Raw genomic sequence first — 20727 nt, 5'->3', positions numbered from 1 at the left:
AAAGAGTTTTTCTCAAGCATCAGGTCTCAAGTATCATCTGCGTGATCATTCTGGAGAAAGACCATTTAACTGTGATCAGTGTGGAAAAGATTTTACTTCATCATCAAATCTAAAACAACACCTGAAAGTTCATTCAGGTGAGAGGCCTTATGTGTGTTCTCTCTGTGGAAAGAGTTTTTCAAGGCTGGACAGTTTTAAACAGCACCAGAAAACACACAATGAAGTGAGAGATTATGTGTGTTGTGACTGTGGGAAGAGCTTTACTAGAGCTGAATATCTGAAACAGCACCAAAGAATTCATACTGGAGAAAAACCTTACAAGTGCTCATATTGTGACAAGAGTTTCTCTCAGTCTGGAAACCTGAAAGCACACGAGCGAGTTCACACTAGAGAGAAGCCGTACGACTGTACTCAGTGTGGGAAGAGTTTCACCCAATCACATAATCTAGTGACTCATATTAGAAAGCATTGTTCTGTGTCATAGCGAGCAAATGTTTTGTTAGATTCACATAAAGTAAATGTGTAGTTAGTTAACTAATAAACTAGTGTTGCTGTAAAATGCCACAAGATTTGTGTTTTATATGTTAGAGAACAAGAAAGAAAATTATTGTGATGGAAAACTTACACAAAGAAATCCCAAAATTAAAAGAAACCAGAAAGACATGTAGAAAAACAACAACAATCAGTTATTAGTTAATATATGAAACAATTCCCTGAATTTGATCAGGTTTTTTTTTCCCTTTTGTTTGTTTAGTTACATAAAGCCTGTTATTACATAAACAGATGTATATACAAGAACGCACATCTGTACAATAACAACAAATAAAATTACCATTTCAATAACAATGTGTGATTTTGTGAGTAAAAGGTTTCTACAGATCCAATAATTAAAATAAACTGAGATTCAATCCAACATATAGTGAAATAGTTTTGTGGAAGTTGTTTTTGAGTTGTAACTTTCTGACTTGTCATTTAGCTGTCATTGTCTCTAGTAAAACAGCCATATCACCCTGTAGCCCAAGACTGGTTGCCCACTGAAGCTAAGCAGGGCTGATCCTGGTTAGTACCTAGATATGAGACTCCTGGGAAAACCAGGTTGCTGCTGGAAGAGGTGTGAGTGAGGCCAGCAGGGGGCGCTCACCCTGTGGTCTGTGTGGGTCCTAACGCCCAGTAGAGTGATGGGGACACTATACTGTAACAAGCACTGTCCTTCAGATGAGACGTTAATCCGAGGTCTTCACTCTTTGTGGTCATTAAAAAATCCCATGGCACTTCTCGTAAAGAGTAGGGGTGTAACCTGTAGGGGTGTAACCATTCCACCCATTGGCCCTTGCCAATCATGGCCTCCTAATAATCCCCATCCACTGAATTGGCTCTATCACTCTCTCTCCTCTCCACCTATAGCTGGTGTGTGAGCGCACTGACGCCGCTGTTCTGTGCCTGCCGTCGCATCATCCAAGTGGTGCTGCACACTGGTGGTGGATGAGGAGAGATCCCCTGATATGATTGTAAAGTGCTTTGGGTGTACAGTATTACATTTGACAGTGTTATATAAAAATAAATAAAAACAACAACAAAGTGCGGGCACTTTTAGGGCTCAGGAAATTGGATTGGTTTTTAGTTGTGTTCATCATCATGGTAACTTACGCTATACAGCTAAGCTGCTCCGGAGCAGGTTTTATTCTGGGTTAGAGATCGCAGACCAAAACTGGACCAATCAGTGCAGTGACATGTATCTGATACAATAAAGCCAGTCCCCCTGTATCTCTCACTCCAAATCAAAGCAGTTTATAGTGTGAAAGAAACTTTAGAGACCAAATTGTCCATCTTTTGCTGCTATATATATATATATATATATATATATATATATATATATATATATATATAGTTAGTTTACACTCGAACTAATGCAATATCTCTGGTTTACCATGGAATCATGCATAGATTTGCTCCCAAACTGAGAGGCTTGCAAATATGAATGTTAACAGACTGGCTAGTGTCTCCTAATTTAATGCAAACTAATGTTGCTGATGGCTACATTTAGATTTTGGTTAAACCCTATGGTACTAATCCCATGCATGACATATCTCAATTTTATTGAGGTAAAATAACAACTGGTAAATATAAGGTAGCATGCACAATAAATGACTAGAAGCTGGAAAACATAACTTATGCAATAAGTCTGGTTTACCATGCATGGGATCATTATAGATTTCACTTTACTTTACTTTGCTTTGATTTTGATTTAGCTGTTCATGTTAGCTGTGCTGTCAGACATACAGGGCGCCAAAATTGTTGCTGCATGCCCCTCTGACACTGGGTAGTTGCGCCCCTGCTCGGAGCTATGTGGATTACTTTTATGATGGATAGATTCACTTTTATGGACTTCAAAACATAAACGGCCATTCACTGCCCTTTTAAAGCTTGGTCTTTTTTTTTTATACATATTGTATCAGTCTGAAAGAAGAATGTCATATACACCTGATGGCTTGAGTGGGAGTAAATCATGGGCTAATTTTCATTTTTGGGTGAACTATCCCTTTCATGTTTATTTCAGACCAGATGGAAGAGAAAGAGCAAAGACAAACTGAAGTGAAATGTTTGCTGTAGTTTGTTTCAGCCTGTTGACACCAATAAAATGAGCTTAATGTGCCAATTTACTGAAGATCTTAGACATCACCATAATGAACGAGCTGAAAACAGGGAACTTTTGGAGACAAAGACGTTTTCAGCAGCAGTTAAACATGATGGCCCTGTTTATTTTTGTCAAACTATCAATTCTAATTGATAGATAATTGAGGTTTGTGAAAGAATGTGACAAATTGTCCATAGACTCTGTATAATAAATGTTCTAATTCGATCCACTGCTCGATCTGAATGAAAATTCAAACCTTTCAAGAAGGCAGTACGCAGGGTCTCAAATCTGAGCTTGCTGAAGTTTCACAGATCTATTTAAGATATTGGAAAGCCAAACACTTGTATAAAATGTAATACATGTCAGTGGGCAGTAGAATAAGTTATTTGTGAGTACCTGCTCTTCTTCTCTTCTTCATCATCCTCTCTCTTTCTTTTTCTCTCAGTCTCCTTATTTTGCCTTGTATCTCTTCCCTTCCCAATGCTGAGCTTTGATTGATACTGTCTTTTCGTCTGTCAGTGAAGAAGGTAAACAAAGATGATAGCTATTTGTTTCATGAATCATTATGTGCATTACTGAGAGCTACAGGTACACACAATATGTGCACATTCATTATTATTCTTATGCCTAATATGATGAAAAGGGCTTTGTTTATGTTTCTTGTCTTGTCACATTGACAGTTACGAATTACATTAGGCTAACGTTACAATGAATCACGCAAAGAAACAAAACAACAACAAACAAAAAAAACAAGAAGGTGGTTATTTTCAATTCGAATTTAAGAAATTAGAAAAAAGTTTATTAGTTTTTTGCACACATGGTTATTTTTGTCGGTCCTTTAACATTTATATCATAAAACAGTTGTCAAATATGAATGTTTAGTTTATCTACTTACATCTTATCTCGCACTTTATAACCGTTGACTGAAACGTCTGGAATTCTTGCTCAGCGGCTTCTGTGACCAATAAGCCCCGCCTACTTTGATTTGATTGGTCATCTCAACCCTGTTGACAGTGACGAGCGCTGTTAGACTGAGGATCTCAGTTGAGAAGGACGGGTATCCTGGCGTCGTTCAATATCCTTGCAGAACCAAAGCAGAGTTAAGATCTGGCAATTATTTCACGGCCTTTATTATATACTTCTATTATATACACAAAAATGTCGAGGTCCGGACCTCATTGGTGAGTATACGGCCCTAGAAGAGAAAATCTCTTGTGACGTCAGTTTTTTTGTCTGTCTTTCTCCGGCTCTGACTGACGCACTGCGCATGCGCTTAATGTTTGTTTGCATTCAGACTGCACGTAATACACATGTAAACTAATATGCGCATTGAATTGCAAAGTTTATGGTTCATATAAACAGAGCTTTCAGAATCTATTTAATTACAAAAATCAGTGCATGTAAACATCCAATAGGTGGCAGTAAAAAGGTTTCTAGTTTGCCATGTAAATCCAAAAGAACAAATGGTATAGACAGAGGATGCGCAGAAGAGGGACACGAGCGCTGAAAGTTTAAAGACCTGTATACTATTTGTTCATTTTAATCCAAGATGCTTTAACGACCGTGTAAGAGTTTGAATGAAGGACAGTTGTGGAGTATATTTTCACTGGATGCTGGATATTTTCAGTGTGTTGTTGCCACATGTGAAAGATGACATGAACCAGCCTGAGATATGAGGTATTTAACTACTAATTAACACATTATGTGCTCAGGTTTAGTGTTAATATGTAATATACACGAAATCTTGTTAGTTTCTAATGTAATATTATGTATTGATGTTAACATTTATTACCAATATTAATAATGGTACATAATGTAGAGCTAAGGCCAGTGCTCTAATCTAGAGCTGTATATATACATATACACACACACACACACACACACACACAAGAGAAAGAAATATGTGCATGTATACACTGAATTTATGCTTGATTTATATTGTATATAAATAAGAAAAAAGAGATCCTCACACAAATATAGGTCAAAAATCTCAGGGGTTTTATTGCCACAAATAAAGTGCAAAAAGTTTTCGGGTTCAACCCTTCATCAGTGTCATGTGTTACCAAGCGTACACCTGCGGTCATTTAAACACTTATTACCGTAATCCATGTAACATACCGGAATCTGATTTTATCCCATAAACAAATATTTACATCAATAGTGTACATCATTATATAGACATATCACAACAATCCTTTGTTAACATCTAAAAAAAATCTGACTATCAATATGAACATAAATATACTCATTCCCATTATTGAATATCACAAAAGATTATTCTCATCATCCCTAAACATCACACGATTAGACACTGCAATGCATAATGAAACAACATTTATAGAAAACAATTGAGAGTATATTCCTCATTCATGCCCAAAAGATATAGACATTTTAGGTCAAAAATACATTTAAATTCCCTCTGCAAAAAACTCAGCTTCAAATGACCACCCCTACGTGCCTGTGTTATATGCTCTATAACAACGCAATTTAATTCCAGGATTGAATGGGACATCTCATTAAAATGACGTGCAACTGGAGATTTTTGGTCTTTCCTTCTGATAGCGCTCATATGTTCACTGATATGTGTCTTAATTTGTCTATTTGTCTTACCTACCTATTGTTTGTCACATGGACAAGATAATAGGTAAATCACATTGGTAGAAGCGTGATTGTTATATGTATGGTACGTGTTACAATCTTTAAAGGTCTTGGAGATGGAAACATGATAATTTATTACAAAAAGCTGAAGCCACTAGATACAGTGAGTGAGCTATGTACAATGTAAATGAAAACACACAGAAGGAAAAATACATTTTACATTTTTATTAATTTAGCTGACGCTTTTATCCAAAGCAACTTACAATTGCTATATATGTCAGAGGTCGCACGCCTCTGGAGCAACTAGGGGTTAAGTATCTTGCTCAGGGACACATTGGTGTCTCACAGTGGATTCGAACCCGGGTCTCTCACACCAAAGGCATGTGTCTTATCCATTGCGCCACACCACCCGCCCTGCAAATAACATACAAATAATTATAGGGAAAAGGAACTTAAAGCTACACTGTGTGATTTTTACCCCCATCTAGCGGTGAAATTGTATATGACTACCCAGTAAATATTAGTTTCTGTTCCTCTCAATTCCGAGGGCGTTTTAACTCCTACGGTGGCCGTATTATTCCAAGATTAACATGGCTTCCAGTTATCGACTTCGTCCATGACAATAATAAACAATACGTCTAAAATGAATAAAACTACAAGACAGATGTCAGGAGGTAAACGTCACCCTTGGAATCGGCTATCCCAGCATAATCAGATTAGGCTAACGTTACAATGTGTACAAAGTAAAAGCAATTAAAAATAACTAAAATTTACAGTGTCCTTTTTTTTATATAGCTTAAAAAATTGCGCCTTTAAAACTATTCATCACCTGTGATCCGTCGCAGCACAGATTTATGTTACAAGGTAAACAATACTTTTTCACCATTGACGCGAGGATGAAGTTATACTAGAGGTCGTTCTGGCGTTATGCACAACCATGCTATGGTTAGACAAGCAACTACAAAACTTTGAATTTACACAAATGAATTACAACAGGCTGAATTACCTGTGGAGAAGAAAGCAGGCAACCTCGGCGTCCGTTTTAAAATCTTTTCTCCTCATGAGCTCTTCCCATCTGGGAAAAGTTACTCCAATATTGACTATGGTCTTGCTGATTTGTCTGTCGCGTTGACGTTTTAATTCTCTCTTTCAAATGTGAGTACGCACGCACGCACGCACACACACACACACACACACACACACACACACACACTCACACACACACACTATCTTTCAAATCTGCCGGCACTCGCGAGCTCGCGAGTAATCTCCCCCTCGCATTCGTCACGGTGTCACTGAGTGAAAAACGCAAAAGGCAAAGCTTGAATTTACAGGTATGTCCCTCTTTGGCTAATGTAGTTTCAAGATGGAGGGGCAACATGGCGACCGGCATTCGAACCCCTCACCCGTATGTACTTTCAATGGCAGATTATAAACTTAAGAGAATACTTTATTACTTGAAAGATGTAAATATACATTAATGAGCACATATATTTTTGAAAGAACTAAGTGTTTTTTGCTAAGAATCAACTAAAAAAGTTACACAGTGTAGCTTTAAGTGGAGCCAAATTAAAGAACCAAATATAACAAAATAATTCCCTTAAACTATTCCCCCACAACCTCCAACCTAATACAATAAAATGTGAAAAATAAACCGAATACTTCAGTGAATTCAACGCTCAAAAATCCTTCTCTAACTAAGAAAACAAAGATACAAAGGGTGGCGCACACTTCTTACCTAGTGTGTCTAACACCTGACATTACTATGGGCACAATGTACATTGCGCGATCTACTGACCTGTTCTCTTTTCCCACACAGGCCTAAAGAACATTAAACTCAGAACATTGGCGGAAAGCACAAAATAACACTTAGGAAATTAATGTCAGACTACACATACACAAATTGGATTCTATTAAACTGATACAAAGTACACAACTCAGGACACTGAACAAACACACACTGCTGCCAAACAAGACGTGTTGGAAGTGATGATGATTGACAGCTGACACGGCCTATCACAGGAACCTGTGAGCAAATAGAGGGTACAAGAGAGGGAGGGAAAAACAAAAGCACAACAACAAACACATATAGAACGTGGAAGAACAGTAGCATGCCCCCCCCCCTTAATTAAAGTTAGAGCTTATTTAGAGAAATCAGCCGGATGGCTTAGTGCTGGCGCTAATGGAACCAATGTTGTATCTCGTAAATTACCTCACAATAGCCCCTTTAACACAGAGATTCCGGAAAATACATGGATAAAGTGACCCGGGTTCGTTTGATTTTGGTTCATTCACACTGCCAGTGATTTTCAGTGAATCAGAGAGTGCGTTCACACACAAGCCGTACAAATCCCGTAAAGACACGTGACATCGATGTGACTTGTAATGTCTCAGCAGTGTCTTAAGTTTGCTTATGAGCTGCGATTCCTCTCTCAAGAAACCACGCTTGTGCATTTTTTTCTCTGATTCGATCATAAACCGTTTCACTAGCTGACGAACGGTCCACGAGGAGGAGACGTGTTTGTCTCAAGGTCACGGTGCAAAGGAAGGACCCTAGGTTGATTTTACTCCGAACCATCCCTTTAAGACAGGGAAAGAAACCATAGTCCTTGTTTATACGTCCATCAGGACTAGTCTTTATGAAGGTGTCGGATTTGACCAAATAGTCTCTAATGTTTCTCGCTCTATAATGTGAAAATGAGACGGATCCGCAAAAAGATTCTCGCCCACTGGATCACACTTAAGTATATACCAATGTTTTTTAATAACATTCTTGATCGCTGGACTGTGTGCAGAATAACTAGTGGTACAAACTACAGAGTGGGACTTCTTTTGTTTGTCTGATATACAGGACGCTTCTCGTACTTTCTCCAAAGCGATATCCAGCCATTTTTTCGGATAACCCCTAAGAATAAAACACTTAATCATTATCACCAATTGTTGTTCAAAATCTGATTCTACGCTGCATATACGCTTCAGTCGAAGAAATTGGGTATAGGGTAGCCCTTTTTTTAAAATAAGATGGATGAGCGCTTGGTGCATGCTTTTTTTGTACGCTGGTTTGGAATATAAAGAGGTCAATAACGTACCGGATTCAAATATAACTCTAGTATCAAGGAAAACGACAGAATTAGGGATGCATCGAATGTTCGGCAACTTAAATTATTCGGCCGAAAATAGCAAAAAAAAAAGCGCTTTCGGTGTTCGGCCGAATAAGTAAAAAGACAGAATAAATTTTGCCGAACAATGATGTTTTTGATGACGCGATCAAATAGTAAACCAGTACGTGAGAGACGTGCACTTTATAAATGCAGCAAACATGTCGGCGGTGTGGAAGCATTTTAACGTGTCTGAGAAAAAGGCAAAAACGGCCATTTGCTGACACTGTTCTGCTGAATTGTCCAGATGGGGTGCTTCTGCAAAAACTTAAAGCACTACAAGTTTAATTTATCACTTAAAATCAAGACACCCCGAACAGCATGCAAAGTACGAAAGACACAGCGGCAGCAGCAAAAAGGAAAGTAGCTCCTCCCAGTCCCAGGACACCCACTCCATCTGCAGCTGACTTCTTAGAAAAGGCAAAAAAGATTGCCAATGACAGTGCCAAAGCTAAAGGCATGACTAAAAGGATAATGGAATTCATCGCATTGGATGATCAACCCTTCTCGGTTGTAGAGGATGTTGGATTTCGCAGGCTTATAGACCATATTGAGCCCAGTTACACCATGTCTAGTAGACAGCATGTCTCAGACGTGTGCTTACCTGAGATGTATAACGTCATTTCAACTCGCATCCATGAGCTCTTGGATATTGCAGCCCTCAGCTTCACGACTGATATATGGAGCTCGGATGTAAGCCCCAGCAGTGTGCTGAGTTTAACTAAGCAGTGGATCGACACAGATTTCAAGCTACAAAAGATTGTGCTGCACTCTTTAGGGGCTCTTTGAGTTTAGGGGTTCCCATACAGCTGCAGCCATATCCGAGGCGTTCGCCAACATGTTTGACACTTGTTATCGACCGATCTAAAGTGCATGTGGTAGTCAGTGACAACGCAAGAAATATGGCTAACGCCATGGAAGATAGCGATCTGAAAGGCATACGGTGTATGGCACACACAATTCAACTGGCGGTCAACGAGGGATTGATGATTCACCGCAGTATAGCGCGATCGGCAGGAAAATTGTTGGCAACTTTAAAAATTCCCTGCTTGCCTATGCGCGCCTGCAATCTATCCCAAGTTCGGAGCGCCACAAAAACGTTTCCAACAAGATGTGAGCACAAGGTGGAACAGTACATATTATATGCTGGAAAGCCTTTTTGCACAAAAGCAAGTCCTGGCTACATACATAGCAGATCATGATCTGCCCGCGACATTCACCGCATACCAGTGGGTGTTTATCGATAGCGTTCTCTCTCTTCTCGTCCCCTTTGAGCAGATAACAAAACAGATAAGCTCATCTGATGCATCTGTGGCAGACGTTACACCCTTACTTGCAGCACTAAAGCGTCTTTTAAAAAAGAGGCTGAAACAGACCCACGGAGTGAAAACAACTAAAAGTGCGCTCTTAGAAGCTGTCAGCACATGATTTAGTCAGGCGGACTCACAACCCCTGTACTGCATCGCGACTGTACTTGATCCGTGATATAAAGATCATTACTTGGATGTGGGGAAAAAGCTGTGGAAACAATAAAAGATCCAGGTTGATTTGGGAAAACCGCTAAGTAATGGAGATGGTCAGGTGATGCACAGCGCAGGAGATGAAAACTGTCTCGCTGTCTGACATGCTCTGTGAGATCCTCCAAGAGAATAACCCATTTGCAAGACAGAAGACAAGCTCAACCTCTCAACAGTTAGATCAAGGACCAATCAAGGCCGATTTCCCGACCTGGCAGGTAGGCTTCTTATATGGGAAATTAATTTAAGATTTTATTTATATTTTGGTAACACTTTATAAGTAGTTTCTATTGTTAACATTAACTAGGCTATTAGTTAACATGAACTAACAATGAAAAACACTTATTAAAAGCATTTATTAATCTTAATGTTAACATTTACTAATGTAGTATTAAAATCAAAAGTGGTATTTGTTAACATTAGTTAATGCGCTTATACTAACAATGAACAATTGTATTTTTATAAACTTACATTAACAAAGATTAATAAATATTGGAACAAATGTATTGCTCATTGTTAGTTAATGCTTGTTAATGCAATAATGTTAACACATGGAACCTTATTTTAAAGTGTTACCTATATTTTATATTATGTATTTTGTACTATTTTCAGTATAGTAAAATAGTAGTAGTACACTGGTTTTCAACCATTTCATTATCTCCGAGACATTGTTTGTTTTGAAAGGAGCAACTGTCAGAAAACTGCAATATTTAAAATTGTAACTATTCTGATCCCAGGTACTTGTCTGGTCCATGCACAGACAGCGAGAGACTGTTTAGTGCTGCATCTCATGTCATCGATGAGAAGAGGAACCGACTTTCATGTGAGAAAGCAGAGAAGCTACTTTTCACAGAGAAGAACCTGCCACTTTTCCTGAAGAATTAGGCCAAGTAGGCTTATGTCTAGGACAGTTATTCATTTGTCAAGTCAAGTCAAGTCATCTTCATTTATATAGCGCTTTTAACAATGTAGATTGTTTCAAAGCAGCTTTACAGAGATAAACATATAATTTAAGGTAACAGAGATTGTTTTGGCTTTATAGCGGTTCTTTAATAAAGTTATTTTCCAGCTAAAGTTAGTTTTGATTGATTCGCTTCCATCGCAACGATCATTTGTTATTAAATTAGGGGCTGCCAAGACGACACCATTCTCTCTACACAGACTTTAAATGTGAACCTGTGATTAACGCTGATGGCGTTCACATGAGCATTAAGAATTGGTTCTATAGTTATGTGCTTTTGAATATATGTGCGCAGGTTTGTAATTCCCTACAAACCAAGCCTAAACAAAGTACTGGTCTTTCCTTATAAATTTTGATACAGAATTTTATTTTATATTATCACTTCGGGGTAGGTACGCGAAACGAATTTCCCGAAAACGCTTTATCTGTAGAGTGGTAAAGGGATCCTCCATAGGGAGAGACTAGTTGGCACTTCAGCACTGCGTTGTCATCGGGTCCAGGTGAAGGGCCTTCGTCAGATCTGGATACGGCCTGGATCCGGCAGGCTGCAGGAAAACCTCGGGATAAACAAAGACACTAAAATTAGCGTCGATGCCATTCTTCTTATGATGTAACGAGTACATCAGGATTTATGGGAAGTGTTCCTGGTTCCGGCTGACCTAATCTATGCAGCATAACATTGAATTATAGAAGTCTATAATGTATTATGTGAATGCTAGGTCAAAGAGATGTGTCTTTAATCTTGCTTTGAACTGACAGAGTGTGTCTGCTTTCCGGACAATGGTAGGAAGACTGTTCCAAAGTTTTGGTGCTAAATAGGAAAAGGATCTACCGCCAGCAGTCAATTTTGATATTCTAGGTATTATCAACTGGCCGGAATTTTGAGATCGCAATAGACGTGAAGGACTATAATGCGTTAAGAGCTCGCTCAAGTACTGCGGAGCTAAACCATTTAGTGCTTTGTAAGTAATCTGCAATATTTTAAAATGTATACGATGTTTAATAGGCAGCCAATGCAGTTTTGACAGAACCGGGCTAATATGGTCATACTTCCTGGTTCTGGTAAGAACTCGAGCTACTGCGTTTTGAACTAGCTGTAGTTTGTTTATTAAAGGAGAACTCCGGTCAATTTTAACATTGAGCTCATTTTTTTGTACATTTGGAGTGCTGTCAATACAGAGAACAACGACAAAAATCGGTGTTGCCTACACCGAGTTATTCTATTTTTAAAATTTGCACCCTGTTGACTTCAATGGGGCAAGTACTAAACCTGCTTTTAGCCTCTTAACATCCTTGATGTGTCATTACAAGTGCACAGAAAATGTGAGTGATTCCTTCAGAGTGAACACGAGTGAATCTGACTGCAGTAGATGTGAAAGAAATGTATAAAAATTGTTATTTAAGCCAGCGCAAATACCTGTTTACATCCTGTTTTTCGGGTGAAGTCCAAAGTAGTCGATTGCCGAGTTCACGCGCGTGATCATAGGTAACTAAACCTATTGCACTTTTCAATGCACTTTTTTGTTGTTGTAGGCATACAGAGTTACATTCTTTCAGCAGTCAGTTATAGGCCTAACATAGGCTATTCAAGAAGGGGGGCTTCAAAGATGGCCAAATAAAAATATATATATATTTAATATATTTATTAATTGATTTATGTTAAGTTATATTGTGCTTTGTTTGTATAATATCTGCTGGAATGTTGAAAAAAGTTCAGTTTAAATAAATATTTTTAAATTGTATTTTTGTAATTAGATTTTTTTTTCTCTGAAAAGCAAGACAAAATAGTAAAAATTACATTTTTACTATTAATGCAATGGTGAAAAAATTGGCAAAATAAATGGAAAAAATGTGAAACACTGCATTCGGTATTTGGCCTTCGGCCAAGTGTTTCATTATTATCCAGCTTCGGCGAATCAATTTCCACATTGAACTTAATATAATCCACTATATTATTCAAAAACTCAACGAATTCATCGAACAAGACCCTAAAAATATAAAATAGTCCAAGTGACTACAGTGACTTCTCATCACTTGATAAACTAATGGTTGAGCCACTGTAGTCACTTGGACTATTTTAAACATTGTCTTTACTAACTTTTCTGGGCCGGCAAGTTTCAACAACATAGAAACCTATGGAGGAGTGAGACAGCTCTCAGATTTAATCAAAAATTTCATAATTTCTGTTCCGAAGATGAACGAAAGTCTTACGGGGTTGGAACACCATGAGAGTGAGTAATCACTGACAGAATTTTCATTTTTGGGTGAACTAACCCTTTAAATCCATAATGATCATGTGTGGGACATTTCAAGATATTTTCAATCTCCTTATCAACCACGTTTGAAAACATATCAATCGCTGAGTTGTTAACAACAGGACAAAATACACTGTGTGGTCATAAAGGTTGTTTAGTACTGACCGACGTGTATTGTCTTTGAGAACTGTCCTTATGAAAAAAATACTTAAGTTTGATAGATCTATAAAAGTGAAACATCTCGATTTTAAGTTGAAGGGGATCGGTAGGTGTAGGAGGAACATAAGTCAGACCTTTGTTCAGCAGTTGCTCCTCAGTACCTAAAAGGGATCGTGGATAAGTTAAACACTAGACTTTGGTATTGTACATCCTTTTCCTTCTCATGGGTTGAGTTCCCACTTTTTCTTCCCCTTCTGCCTCAATGTGTTTTGTACCTTGAGTGTTGTAGTATCGTCGTCGTGGAGGATGCACATCCATCTCGTGAGTCTTTCTTCCTAAAAAAATCAGGATCAGAGTCGGTTTGGAATTCAGAACTTGACATGTTGAAGGATCTTTCCCTGAAACGAACTTGCTTTTTCTGGCTTATAATGTATAAGTGTTTTATTCTTAGGGGTTATCCGAAAAAAATGGCTGGATATCGCTTTGGTACGAGAATCGTCCTATATATCAGACAAACAAAAGAAGTCCCACTTGGTATATACTTAAGTGTGATCCAGTGGGCGAGAGTCTTTTTGCGGATCCGCCTCTTTTTTCACATTATAGAGCGAGAAACATTAGAGACTATTTGGTCAAATCCGACACCTTCATGAAGACTAGTCCTGATGGACGTATAAATGGACACTGGTTTCTTTCCCTGTCTTAAGTGCGCGGCATGTAGACACATCCGTAGAAGATGTTCTTCCTTTCGTAGTAGCATAACGTACCGTACATATAAGATTAAACAATTTGTTACATGCGCTTCTACCAATGTGATTTACCTATTATCTTGTCCATGTGACAAACAATAGGTAGGTAAGACAAATAGACAAATTAAGACATGTATCAGTGAACATATGAGCGCTATCAGAAGGAAAGACCAAAATTCTCCAGTTGCGCGACATTTTAATGAGATGACCCATTTGATCTCGGAATTAAATTTCGTTGTTATAGAGCATATAACAGTCGCGTAGGGGTGGTAATTTGAAGCAGAGTTTTTTGCAGAGGGAATTTAAATGGATTTTTGACCTAAAATGTCTATATCTTTTGGGCATGATTGAGGAATATACTCTCAATTGTTTTCTATAAATGTTGTTTCATTATGCATTGCATTGACTAATCGTGTGATGTTTAGGGATGATGAGAATAATCTTTTGTGATATTCAATAATGGGAATGAGTATATTTATGTTCATATTGATAGTCTTTTTTTTTTTTTTTTTAAATGTTAACAATTTTTTTGAATAGAGGATTGTTGTGATATGTATATAAAATGATGTAGACTATTGATGTAAATATTTGTATATGGGATAAAGGGACCGCAGGTGTACGCTTGGTAACACATTCATTGCAGAACTCAAACCGACTTTGGAGAGAAGTCATCTTTATTAGTCTTCCTTTTCTTAAAAGGATACTTCACCGATTAGCATTAAGCTTTGTATCAGTAGAAACCCGGTAGTATTTTCAAATGACCGTGCTACCCTCTCTCATGTCCCCCTAAGATGAGAGATTTCTGTATTGTGTGTCTGGAAAAAAACGTCAGATGATGCAAAAATCATCATTTAGCGTCATCGGAGGCTTTTTTGAGACTACAGCCAGTAGGAGGTGCTTGTTCCGCATGTTTTCAACCCGCCCATAGAGGGTGGGATCTTACTCACAGAATGTACAAATAGTGTCAGCCATCTTCTTTTTTTTTTACTTTTTTTTAAGCTAAGCTAACAGCAAGACCTGCTTGGCGGTCAGGAGGAAGAGCCCGGGCAGACTCGAGCTGGGGCGGACTAACTCGTCACGGAGACTCACGATAAAACGGCGTCTTTTCAGTTTCGAGTCAACTAGTAGCCTGAGGGTGATACTACCCTCTGTAACCGGTAGGTGTGGCTTGGATATTCCCATCATCCTACAAGAGAAGGACAAACTCCAGGAGTAGCAGCTGAAATCTGTGTGACTGTTAAAGATGGAGTTTATTAAAGAGGAGATTGAAGACATGAGTGATCCAGAACCATCCAGAATAAAACTTGAAGATACTGAGGAACAAATAGAAATAGGTTGGTGTCCATTCTTGATTCTTCATTGTTGGCTGCTTTGGTAGATGTGAATTAATAAGCAGTATATGGATGATAAATGATAGAGAAATACATCTAAATGATCATCACCTTGTATATAGCAGCTGTCAAATATATTCTAACTATATTAACAAGTGAATATGTCACATGGAAGATCTGAAACCTGATCTCTGTTGCGTTCTGCTATTAAATAAGGGTTCACCTGAACTGATTATAACTGTATTTCTGTGTATTTTAGACCAGGTGAGAGTGAAAGAGCAAAGACAAGAACTGAATGAAGAGGAGGAGGAACATTGTTTCTTTAAAACTCAAGGAGCAAAAGCTGAAAAGCTGCACACCTGCTCTCAGTGTGGAAAGAGTTTCAGACAAAAAGGAAACCTTAAAACACACTTAATAATTCACAATGGTGAGAAACAGTATACATGCCCTCAGTGTGGAAAGTGTTTCAGACAAAAAGGAAACCTTAAGACGCACTTAAGAATTCATACTGGAGAGAAACCATTTACATGCACTCAGTGTGAAAAGAGTTTCACACAAAAAGGAGACCTTAATATACACATGAGAATTCACACTGGAGAGAGACCGTATGCATGCACTCAATGTGGAAAGAGTTTCACACAAAAAGGAGACCTTAATATACACATGAGAATTCACACTGGAGAGAAACCGTATACATGCCCTCAGTGTGGAAGGAGTTTCACATATTTATCTGATCTCAGAATTCATCTGCGCATTCACTCTGGAGAAAAACCATTTATCTGTGATCAGTGTGGAAAAGTGTTTATTTCATCATCACATCTAAATAAACACCTTAATGTTCATTCAGATGAGAGGCCTCACTTGTGTTCTCTATGTGGAAAGAGTTTTTCAAGGCTGGAAGGATTTAAACAGCACCAGAAAAGACATAATAAAGTGAGAGATCATGTGTGTTGTGAGTGTGGGAAGGGATTTTCTACAGCTAGTCATCTGAAACAGCATCAAAGAATTCATACAGGAGAAAGACCTTACAAGTGCTCATATTGTGACCAGAGTTTCAATCAGTCTGGACATCTGAAATCACATGAGCGAATTCATACTGGAGAGTAGCCGTACTTCTTAAAGTGAGAAGAGTTTTGCCCAATCAAAGAATCTATTGGCTCATATTAAAAAGCATTGTTCTGTGTCACAACGAGCAAATGTTTTCTTCAGATCCAAAACGTCCAAGTAAATCATGTGAGATTAACATAAAGTAAATGTGTAGTTAATGAACTAATTAACTATGAAATGTGTGTTGTATGTTGGAGAAAAAGAAAATGATTGAATTATTCTTTGATTGAACGCTTACTCAAAGAAATATTGAAATTAAAAGAGATGGGAAACAAATGTTAGAAGAAAAAAATCAGTTAATTGTCAATATATGAAGCAATTATTTCAATTAAGTTTTTTAATTTAATACAGATTTTTTTTTTTTTTTTTTTTTTACTTTTGTTACATAAAATCAACAATTGTTATTTCATAAACAGATGTAACGACTGAGACAAATCAGACACACGTATTTGTTATAGTTTAACAAATAATATTTAAAACTCACTCTGGGATCTGTGGTCTCATCCCCCCAACAAGGGCAAGAAAGTCTTAGTTACCATGACCACGATCAGATAAGTTGGTTTTATTGCTGTTATAAATATGGTCACGTGGTCGAGACAGAGACAATGGGGAAGACAGAAAAAGACTTTAAAACAGACTTTGCTGCATTAATCTGGTCTATAAATGAACATGCATCCCAGAAAATTGTGTGACTGATTTACTGTTGTGTAGTGTTTTTAATTCTATTTTTTTTTTTTTTTTTTTTTTTATACTGTGTATTTTATGATAGAACCAACGGTCAATGTAACTTCACCTATACTATGTTTGGTCTCTATAAATTGGTACTTTGAAGATCGAAATGATTGTGTACATGATATGCCGATAGCGGCGCAACATATTAGTATTACAAGAATCTTTCTTAGTTTTTTCATCAGAAACCAGTCCAGCTGCACATGCAAATGAGCACGCTTAAACCAAAGATTCATAAATCAACCACAGAGGAATTTTCCCGTCTTGGAAATTCCACCCTTCTCATTGGTCAAGCAAACCCGGAGAGGTGGGACCTTTCTCAGGCTTTATTAGAGGCAAATTCACAGTGACCATCGCTCTCTTCTTCTGGCTCTCTACTGCTGTTTCTTCGGGTTGATGTCTGTGGGGACCCCCCCACTGGGGCCCAAGGGCCCCGGCAGGCCATGACCACCACCTGCTATCCTTTCACTCTCCCAAAGGAGTCAGATTGTCTTTTCTTCAATCCAACTCAGAAGAAAACTGCATCCTTACCATCACTGAATGGGCAACGCTCAACTCTTGGTCTTCTCGGTACGTTCAGGGTGCCGTGCTGTCCAGCGTGGCCTCAGCAGGCCACGACTCACAACCAGCCATGTGCACATCCAGGAGAGACAGGACTCTCTCTTAACCACAACAGAATCAAGGACAACCTCAGGAGTTCAACGTCTTCATTCAATGCAGAATAAGTCCATTGCAACTCCCACTAGTTGCTCTGCGTGTCCTCTCCGGCCCAGGGCCTGCAGGCTACAATCTGTACTCCAGCCATGAGAACAGAGTCGAACTAAACATGCAAGTTCATTATATCTTCTTCATCCAGCAGAGAAGAAAACAATTGCAACCTCAACAACTTCAATTTTCAACCACTTCAAGAATTGTGTCCACTGCACAGACCATGCAAGTATCAATTTAATGAGGTGCTCTGAAAATGATAAGCTGATGGTTCTTTTCATAGTTAAATGGATCTTTTCCATAGTTCCATTTCCTGCTTCCTGTTCCAAATCACTCACCCTTTTACCTATGCATGTATGCATGTATGTTTGTTTAGTTTAGTTATGTTTGTGATTTAGTTAAAAACTTGTGCACAATATGTATTTGGTTCTGATTATCTGCTTGCAACAAAGTCTATTTTACGATCTTGGTCTTGTTACATGCTCTAAGCGCTGTACATGCTAAGAAATAATTATTTTTTGGTGACCATGCAAGATACGCTTTTCTTAGAATAAATTAATAATCAAAAGAGTTCGTTGGACGAACTGATCAATTGATTGTAATATTAATTTAGCTACATCAGGCTAATCCAATTAATTGACCCAAATAATAACTAATTATTAATGTTTCCCCTTTGAGCTAACTTGTTACACAGATGTATTGAAAAGTCTACACATTTCTGTGTCTATAAGTTCTGTACAATAACAACAAATAAATTTACCAATTCACTGACAATGTGTGATTTTGTGAGCAAAAGTTATCTACAGATCCAATCAGATAAAGCAAATGTATAGTAAAATAAACTGTATTCTTTGACATTAGTGTTGTGGAGTTTTTTTGTTTTGTTTTTTTGTAACTGATTTGTCATTTAGCCGTCACATTCGTATCAATACATATATATTAAAAAAATTTCCCCCATAGAAATAATTTATAAAGTCAAAAATGTTGACGTACGCCACATTGCCATCCATGGATTCTGAAATGAAACAAGAACTATTCTGGAATGAGACAAAGATGTTTTTCAGCATCTTGTTTAACTTGCTGTGATTTCACTCTTTTGTTTATATTAGGGCTGGGCGATATGGCCTAAAAAAAAAAATCCCCAATTTTTTCACAAAAAATCCGATTTATGATTTAAATCAATTTATTTTTCTTCCCTTACTTAAAATCAATCTGCAGATGACAAAGAAATTACTCAAAACAAGTTTTAACTTTATTTTGTTTTGATTTTCCCTTCTGGGATTTGTATAAAGTGTATTGTGATTGTCAAAACATTTGGTAACTAAACAGAATTTTATTAAGTTTAGTGACAACACAATGTTTACATGGTACAATGACTGGTATGCTACTGTTTTTATTATTGCTTTCACAATTTCAATTAAATTCTTGTGATTTGATTCTGATCTTGATTCAATATCGATTCCTTTGTATAAATACTAGGTACAGTAGATAGCCTACATGTTAATTTAAAGCCCTGTCAGCTGGTATTATTATTAAAGGTTAAAAATAGCATCTTAACATCTTATAAATATTATGCGTTTTTTTATAACAACAACATTATACTATTTTAATGATATAGGTAAAAATATAATAAATATGTAATATAGTTATCATATTTAGCAAAATACTCCTCTCTACAGCAATTATTTTAAAGTCCAACTAACGTGCTATGGTCATTAAATGGCTTTCCAGAGGTAAGTTAAATGTTATGTTACGTGACATATTGTTCTCCAGCTGTTATTATAAACCTCTTTCCGCAGTTGAAAAACACAGATCGATCGATTTTATTTCATTTCGATAAGTTGAACTGTATCTTTCAAATTCATTCGTGTTTATTTAGCCTAGTAGTAAAGAGTAACAGATGATCGGTTCACGTGCCACTTGAACTCTGTCAAGCGCCAAATCTGATCTGTCAAGCGCCAAAACGGTGTTTATTGTTTGAATTTCGTAATTAAATCGACAGAATCTGAGAGCTGAGAATTTGTTTCATAGCAATAGTAACCTTCTCTGTCTTGTCTGTCGGTGTTAGTGTCCTCTTTGCTTCGCAATTTTTCTCTGCATGAGAAAATGGATGTGTGGCGTGAGAGCGTTTAAAAAGTGACGATTGCGTGAGTCTCACGGTGAATTCGTGAGAGTTGGCAGCCCTGCGGAGTGCGGATTCAGTTTGTAAGACTGTAGGTTGTTTTTTGGCGGGTGTGCTTGTGCTGCCGCGGTCTTGTTAATTTGCCATGTTGTTTGTGTATCTCTATGGCAAACGCGCGGGGGAAGGGCTGAGCCTGTTCGGAGCTACGGGAGCCCAGCGGGGAGCGTCGGCGAATGTTAAAGAGAAAACCGATTTTCATTCAAACAAATCGACGTAAACTACACATTCGAGTTAATCGATAAAATCGATTTATCGACCAGCCCTAGTTTATATTATACAAACAGACATTGTACATTGATACAGGACCATGGGTGTTTTGTAAAACCTATCAACAAGAGGGGGGCCGATGAGCGCCACTACCCTTTTCTGCTCAAACATGGAAAACTTCTTACAAAGATTGTTGTGGAAAAATCTTCTCTTTGTGAACACAATCCAATAGCGCCGTGCTATAAACACAGAACGACGATAGTTCTAAGCCTGGCAAGGTACTGAAGGTAGCAAGGCTAAGATAGGGCGAAGGCATTTCTCCGAGACTAAGGGGCTCAAACCATGAGGTTGGAGCCTTGAGGGACAATGTTCTGAGCGGGCTGAGCTTGCGTAGAGTTCAAGGCCAAGCTAAACAGACAGGACCCATGATTGCA

The 20727-nt window shown here is 37.9% G+C and overlaps 3 protein-coding genes across 6 annotated transcripts in view; 2 read left to right on the top strand and 1 right to left on the bottom strand.

Annotated features, from left to right (window-relative positions):
* The window catches only part of LOC307167486 (uncharacterized protein), a 565869-nt gene that overhangs the window by 148281 nt on the left and 396861 nt on the right, over positions 1–20727 (bottom strand). The gene's annotated exons all lie outside the window — the stretch shown is intronic.
* The window catches only part of LOC307167496 (uncharacterized protein), a 69063-nt gene that overhangs the window by 13080 nt on the left and 35256 nt on the right, over positions 1–20727 (top strand). The window contains exon 1 of one of the 2 annotated variants that reach the window (XM_079886653.1): positions 4287–4312. The exons of the other annotated variant lie outside the window; for it this stretch is intronic. The gene's annotated coding sequence lies outside the window, so the exon portion shown is untranslated. Of the gene's footprint in view, positions 1–4286; positions 4313–20727 lie in introns of those variants that run through there. 2 annotated transcript variants of the gene reach the window in all.
* On the top strand, positions 3645–18757 carry LOC307167503 (uncharacterized protein). 2 transcript variants are annotated; one of them, XM_079886664.1, is made up of 3 exons: positions 3645–3816; positions 15191–15363; positions 15620–18757. In XM_079886664.1, exons 2-3 carry the CDS (start codon positions 15273–15275, stop codon positions 16465–16467), a joined length of 939 nt encoding a protein of 312 aa, XP_079742790.1. In that variant the 5' UTR covers positions 3645–3816; positions 15191–15272; the 3' UTR covers positions 16468–18757. The 2 variants fall into 2 exon arrangements, with proteins under 2 accessions (XP_079742790.1, XP_079742789.1); XM_079886663.1 differs by having other exon boundaries at positions 15029–15363.

The sequence above is a fragment of the Squalius cephalus genome (genome assembly GCF_949319135.1).
Source record: "Squalius cephalus genome assembly, chromosome: 11".
NCBI classification, from domain to species: Eukaryota; Metazoa; Chordata; class Actinopteri; order Cypriniformes; family Leuciscidae; genus Squalius; species Squalius cephalus.
The sequence above is the reverse complement of the archived record's forward strand: the minus strand, read 5'-3'. Positions and strand labels throughout refer to the sequence as shown.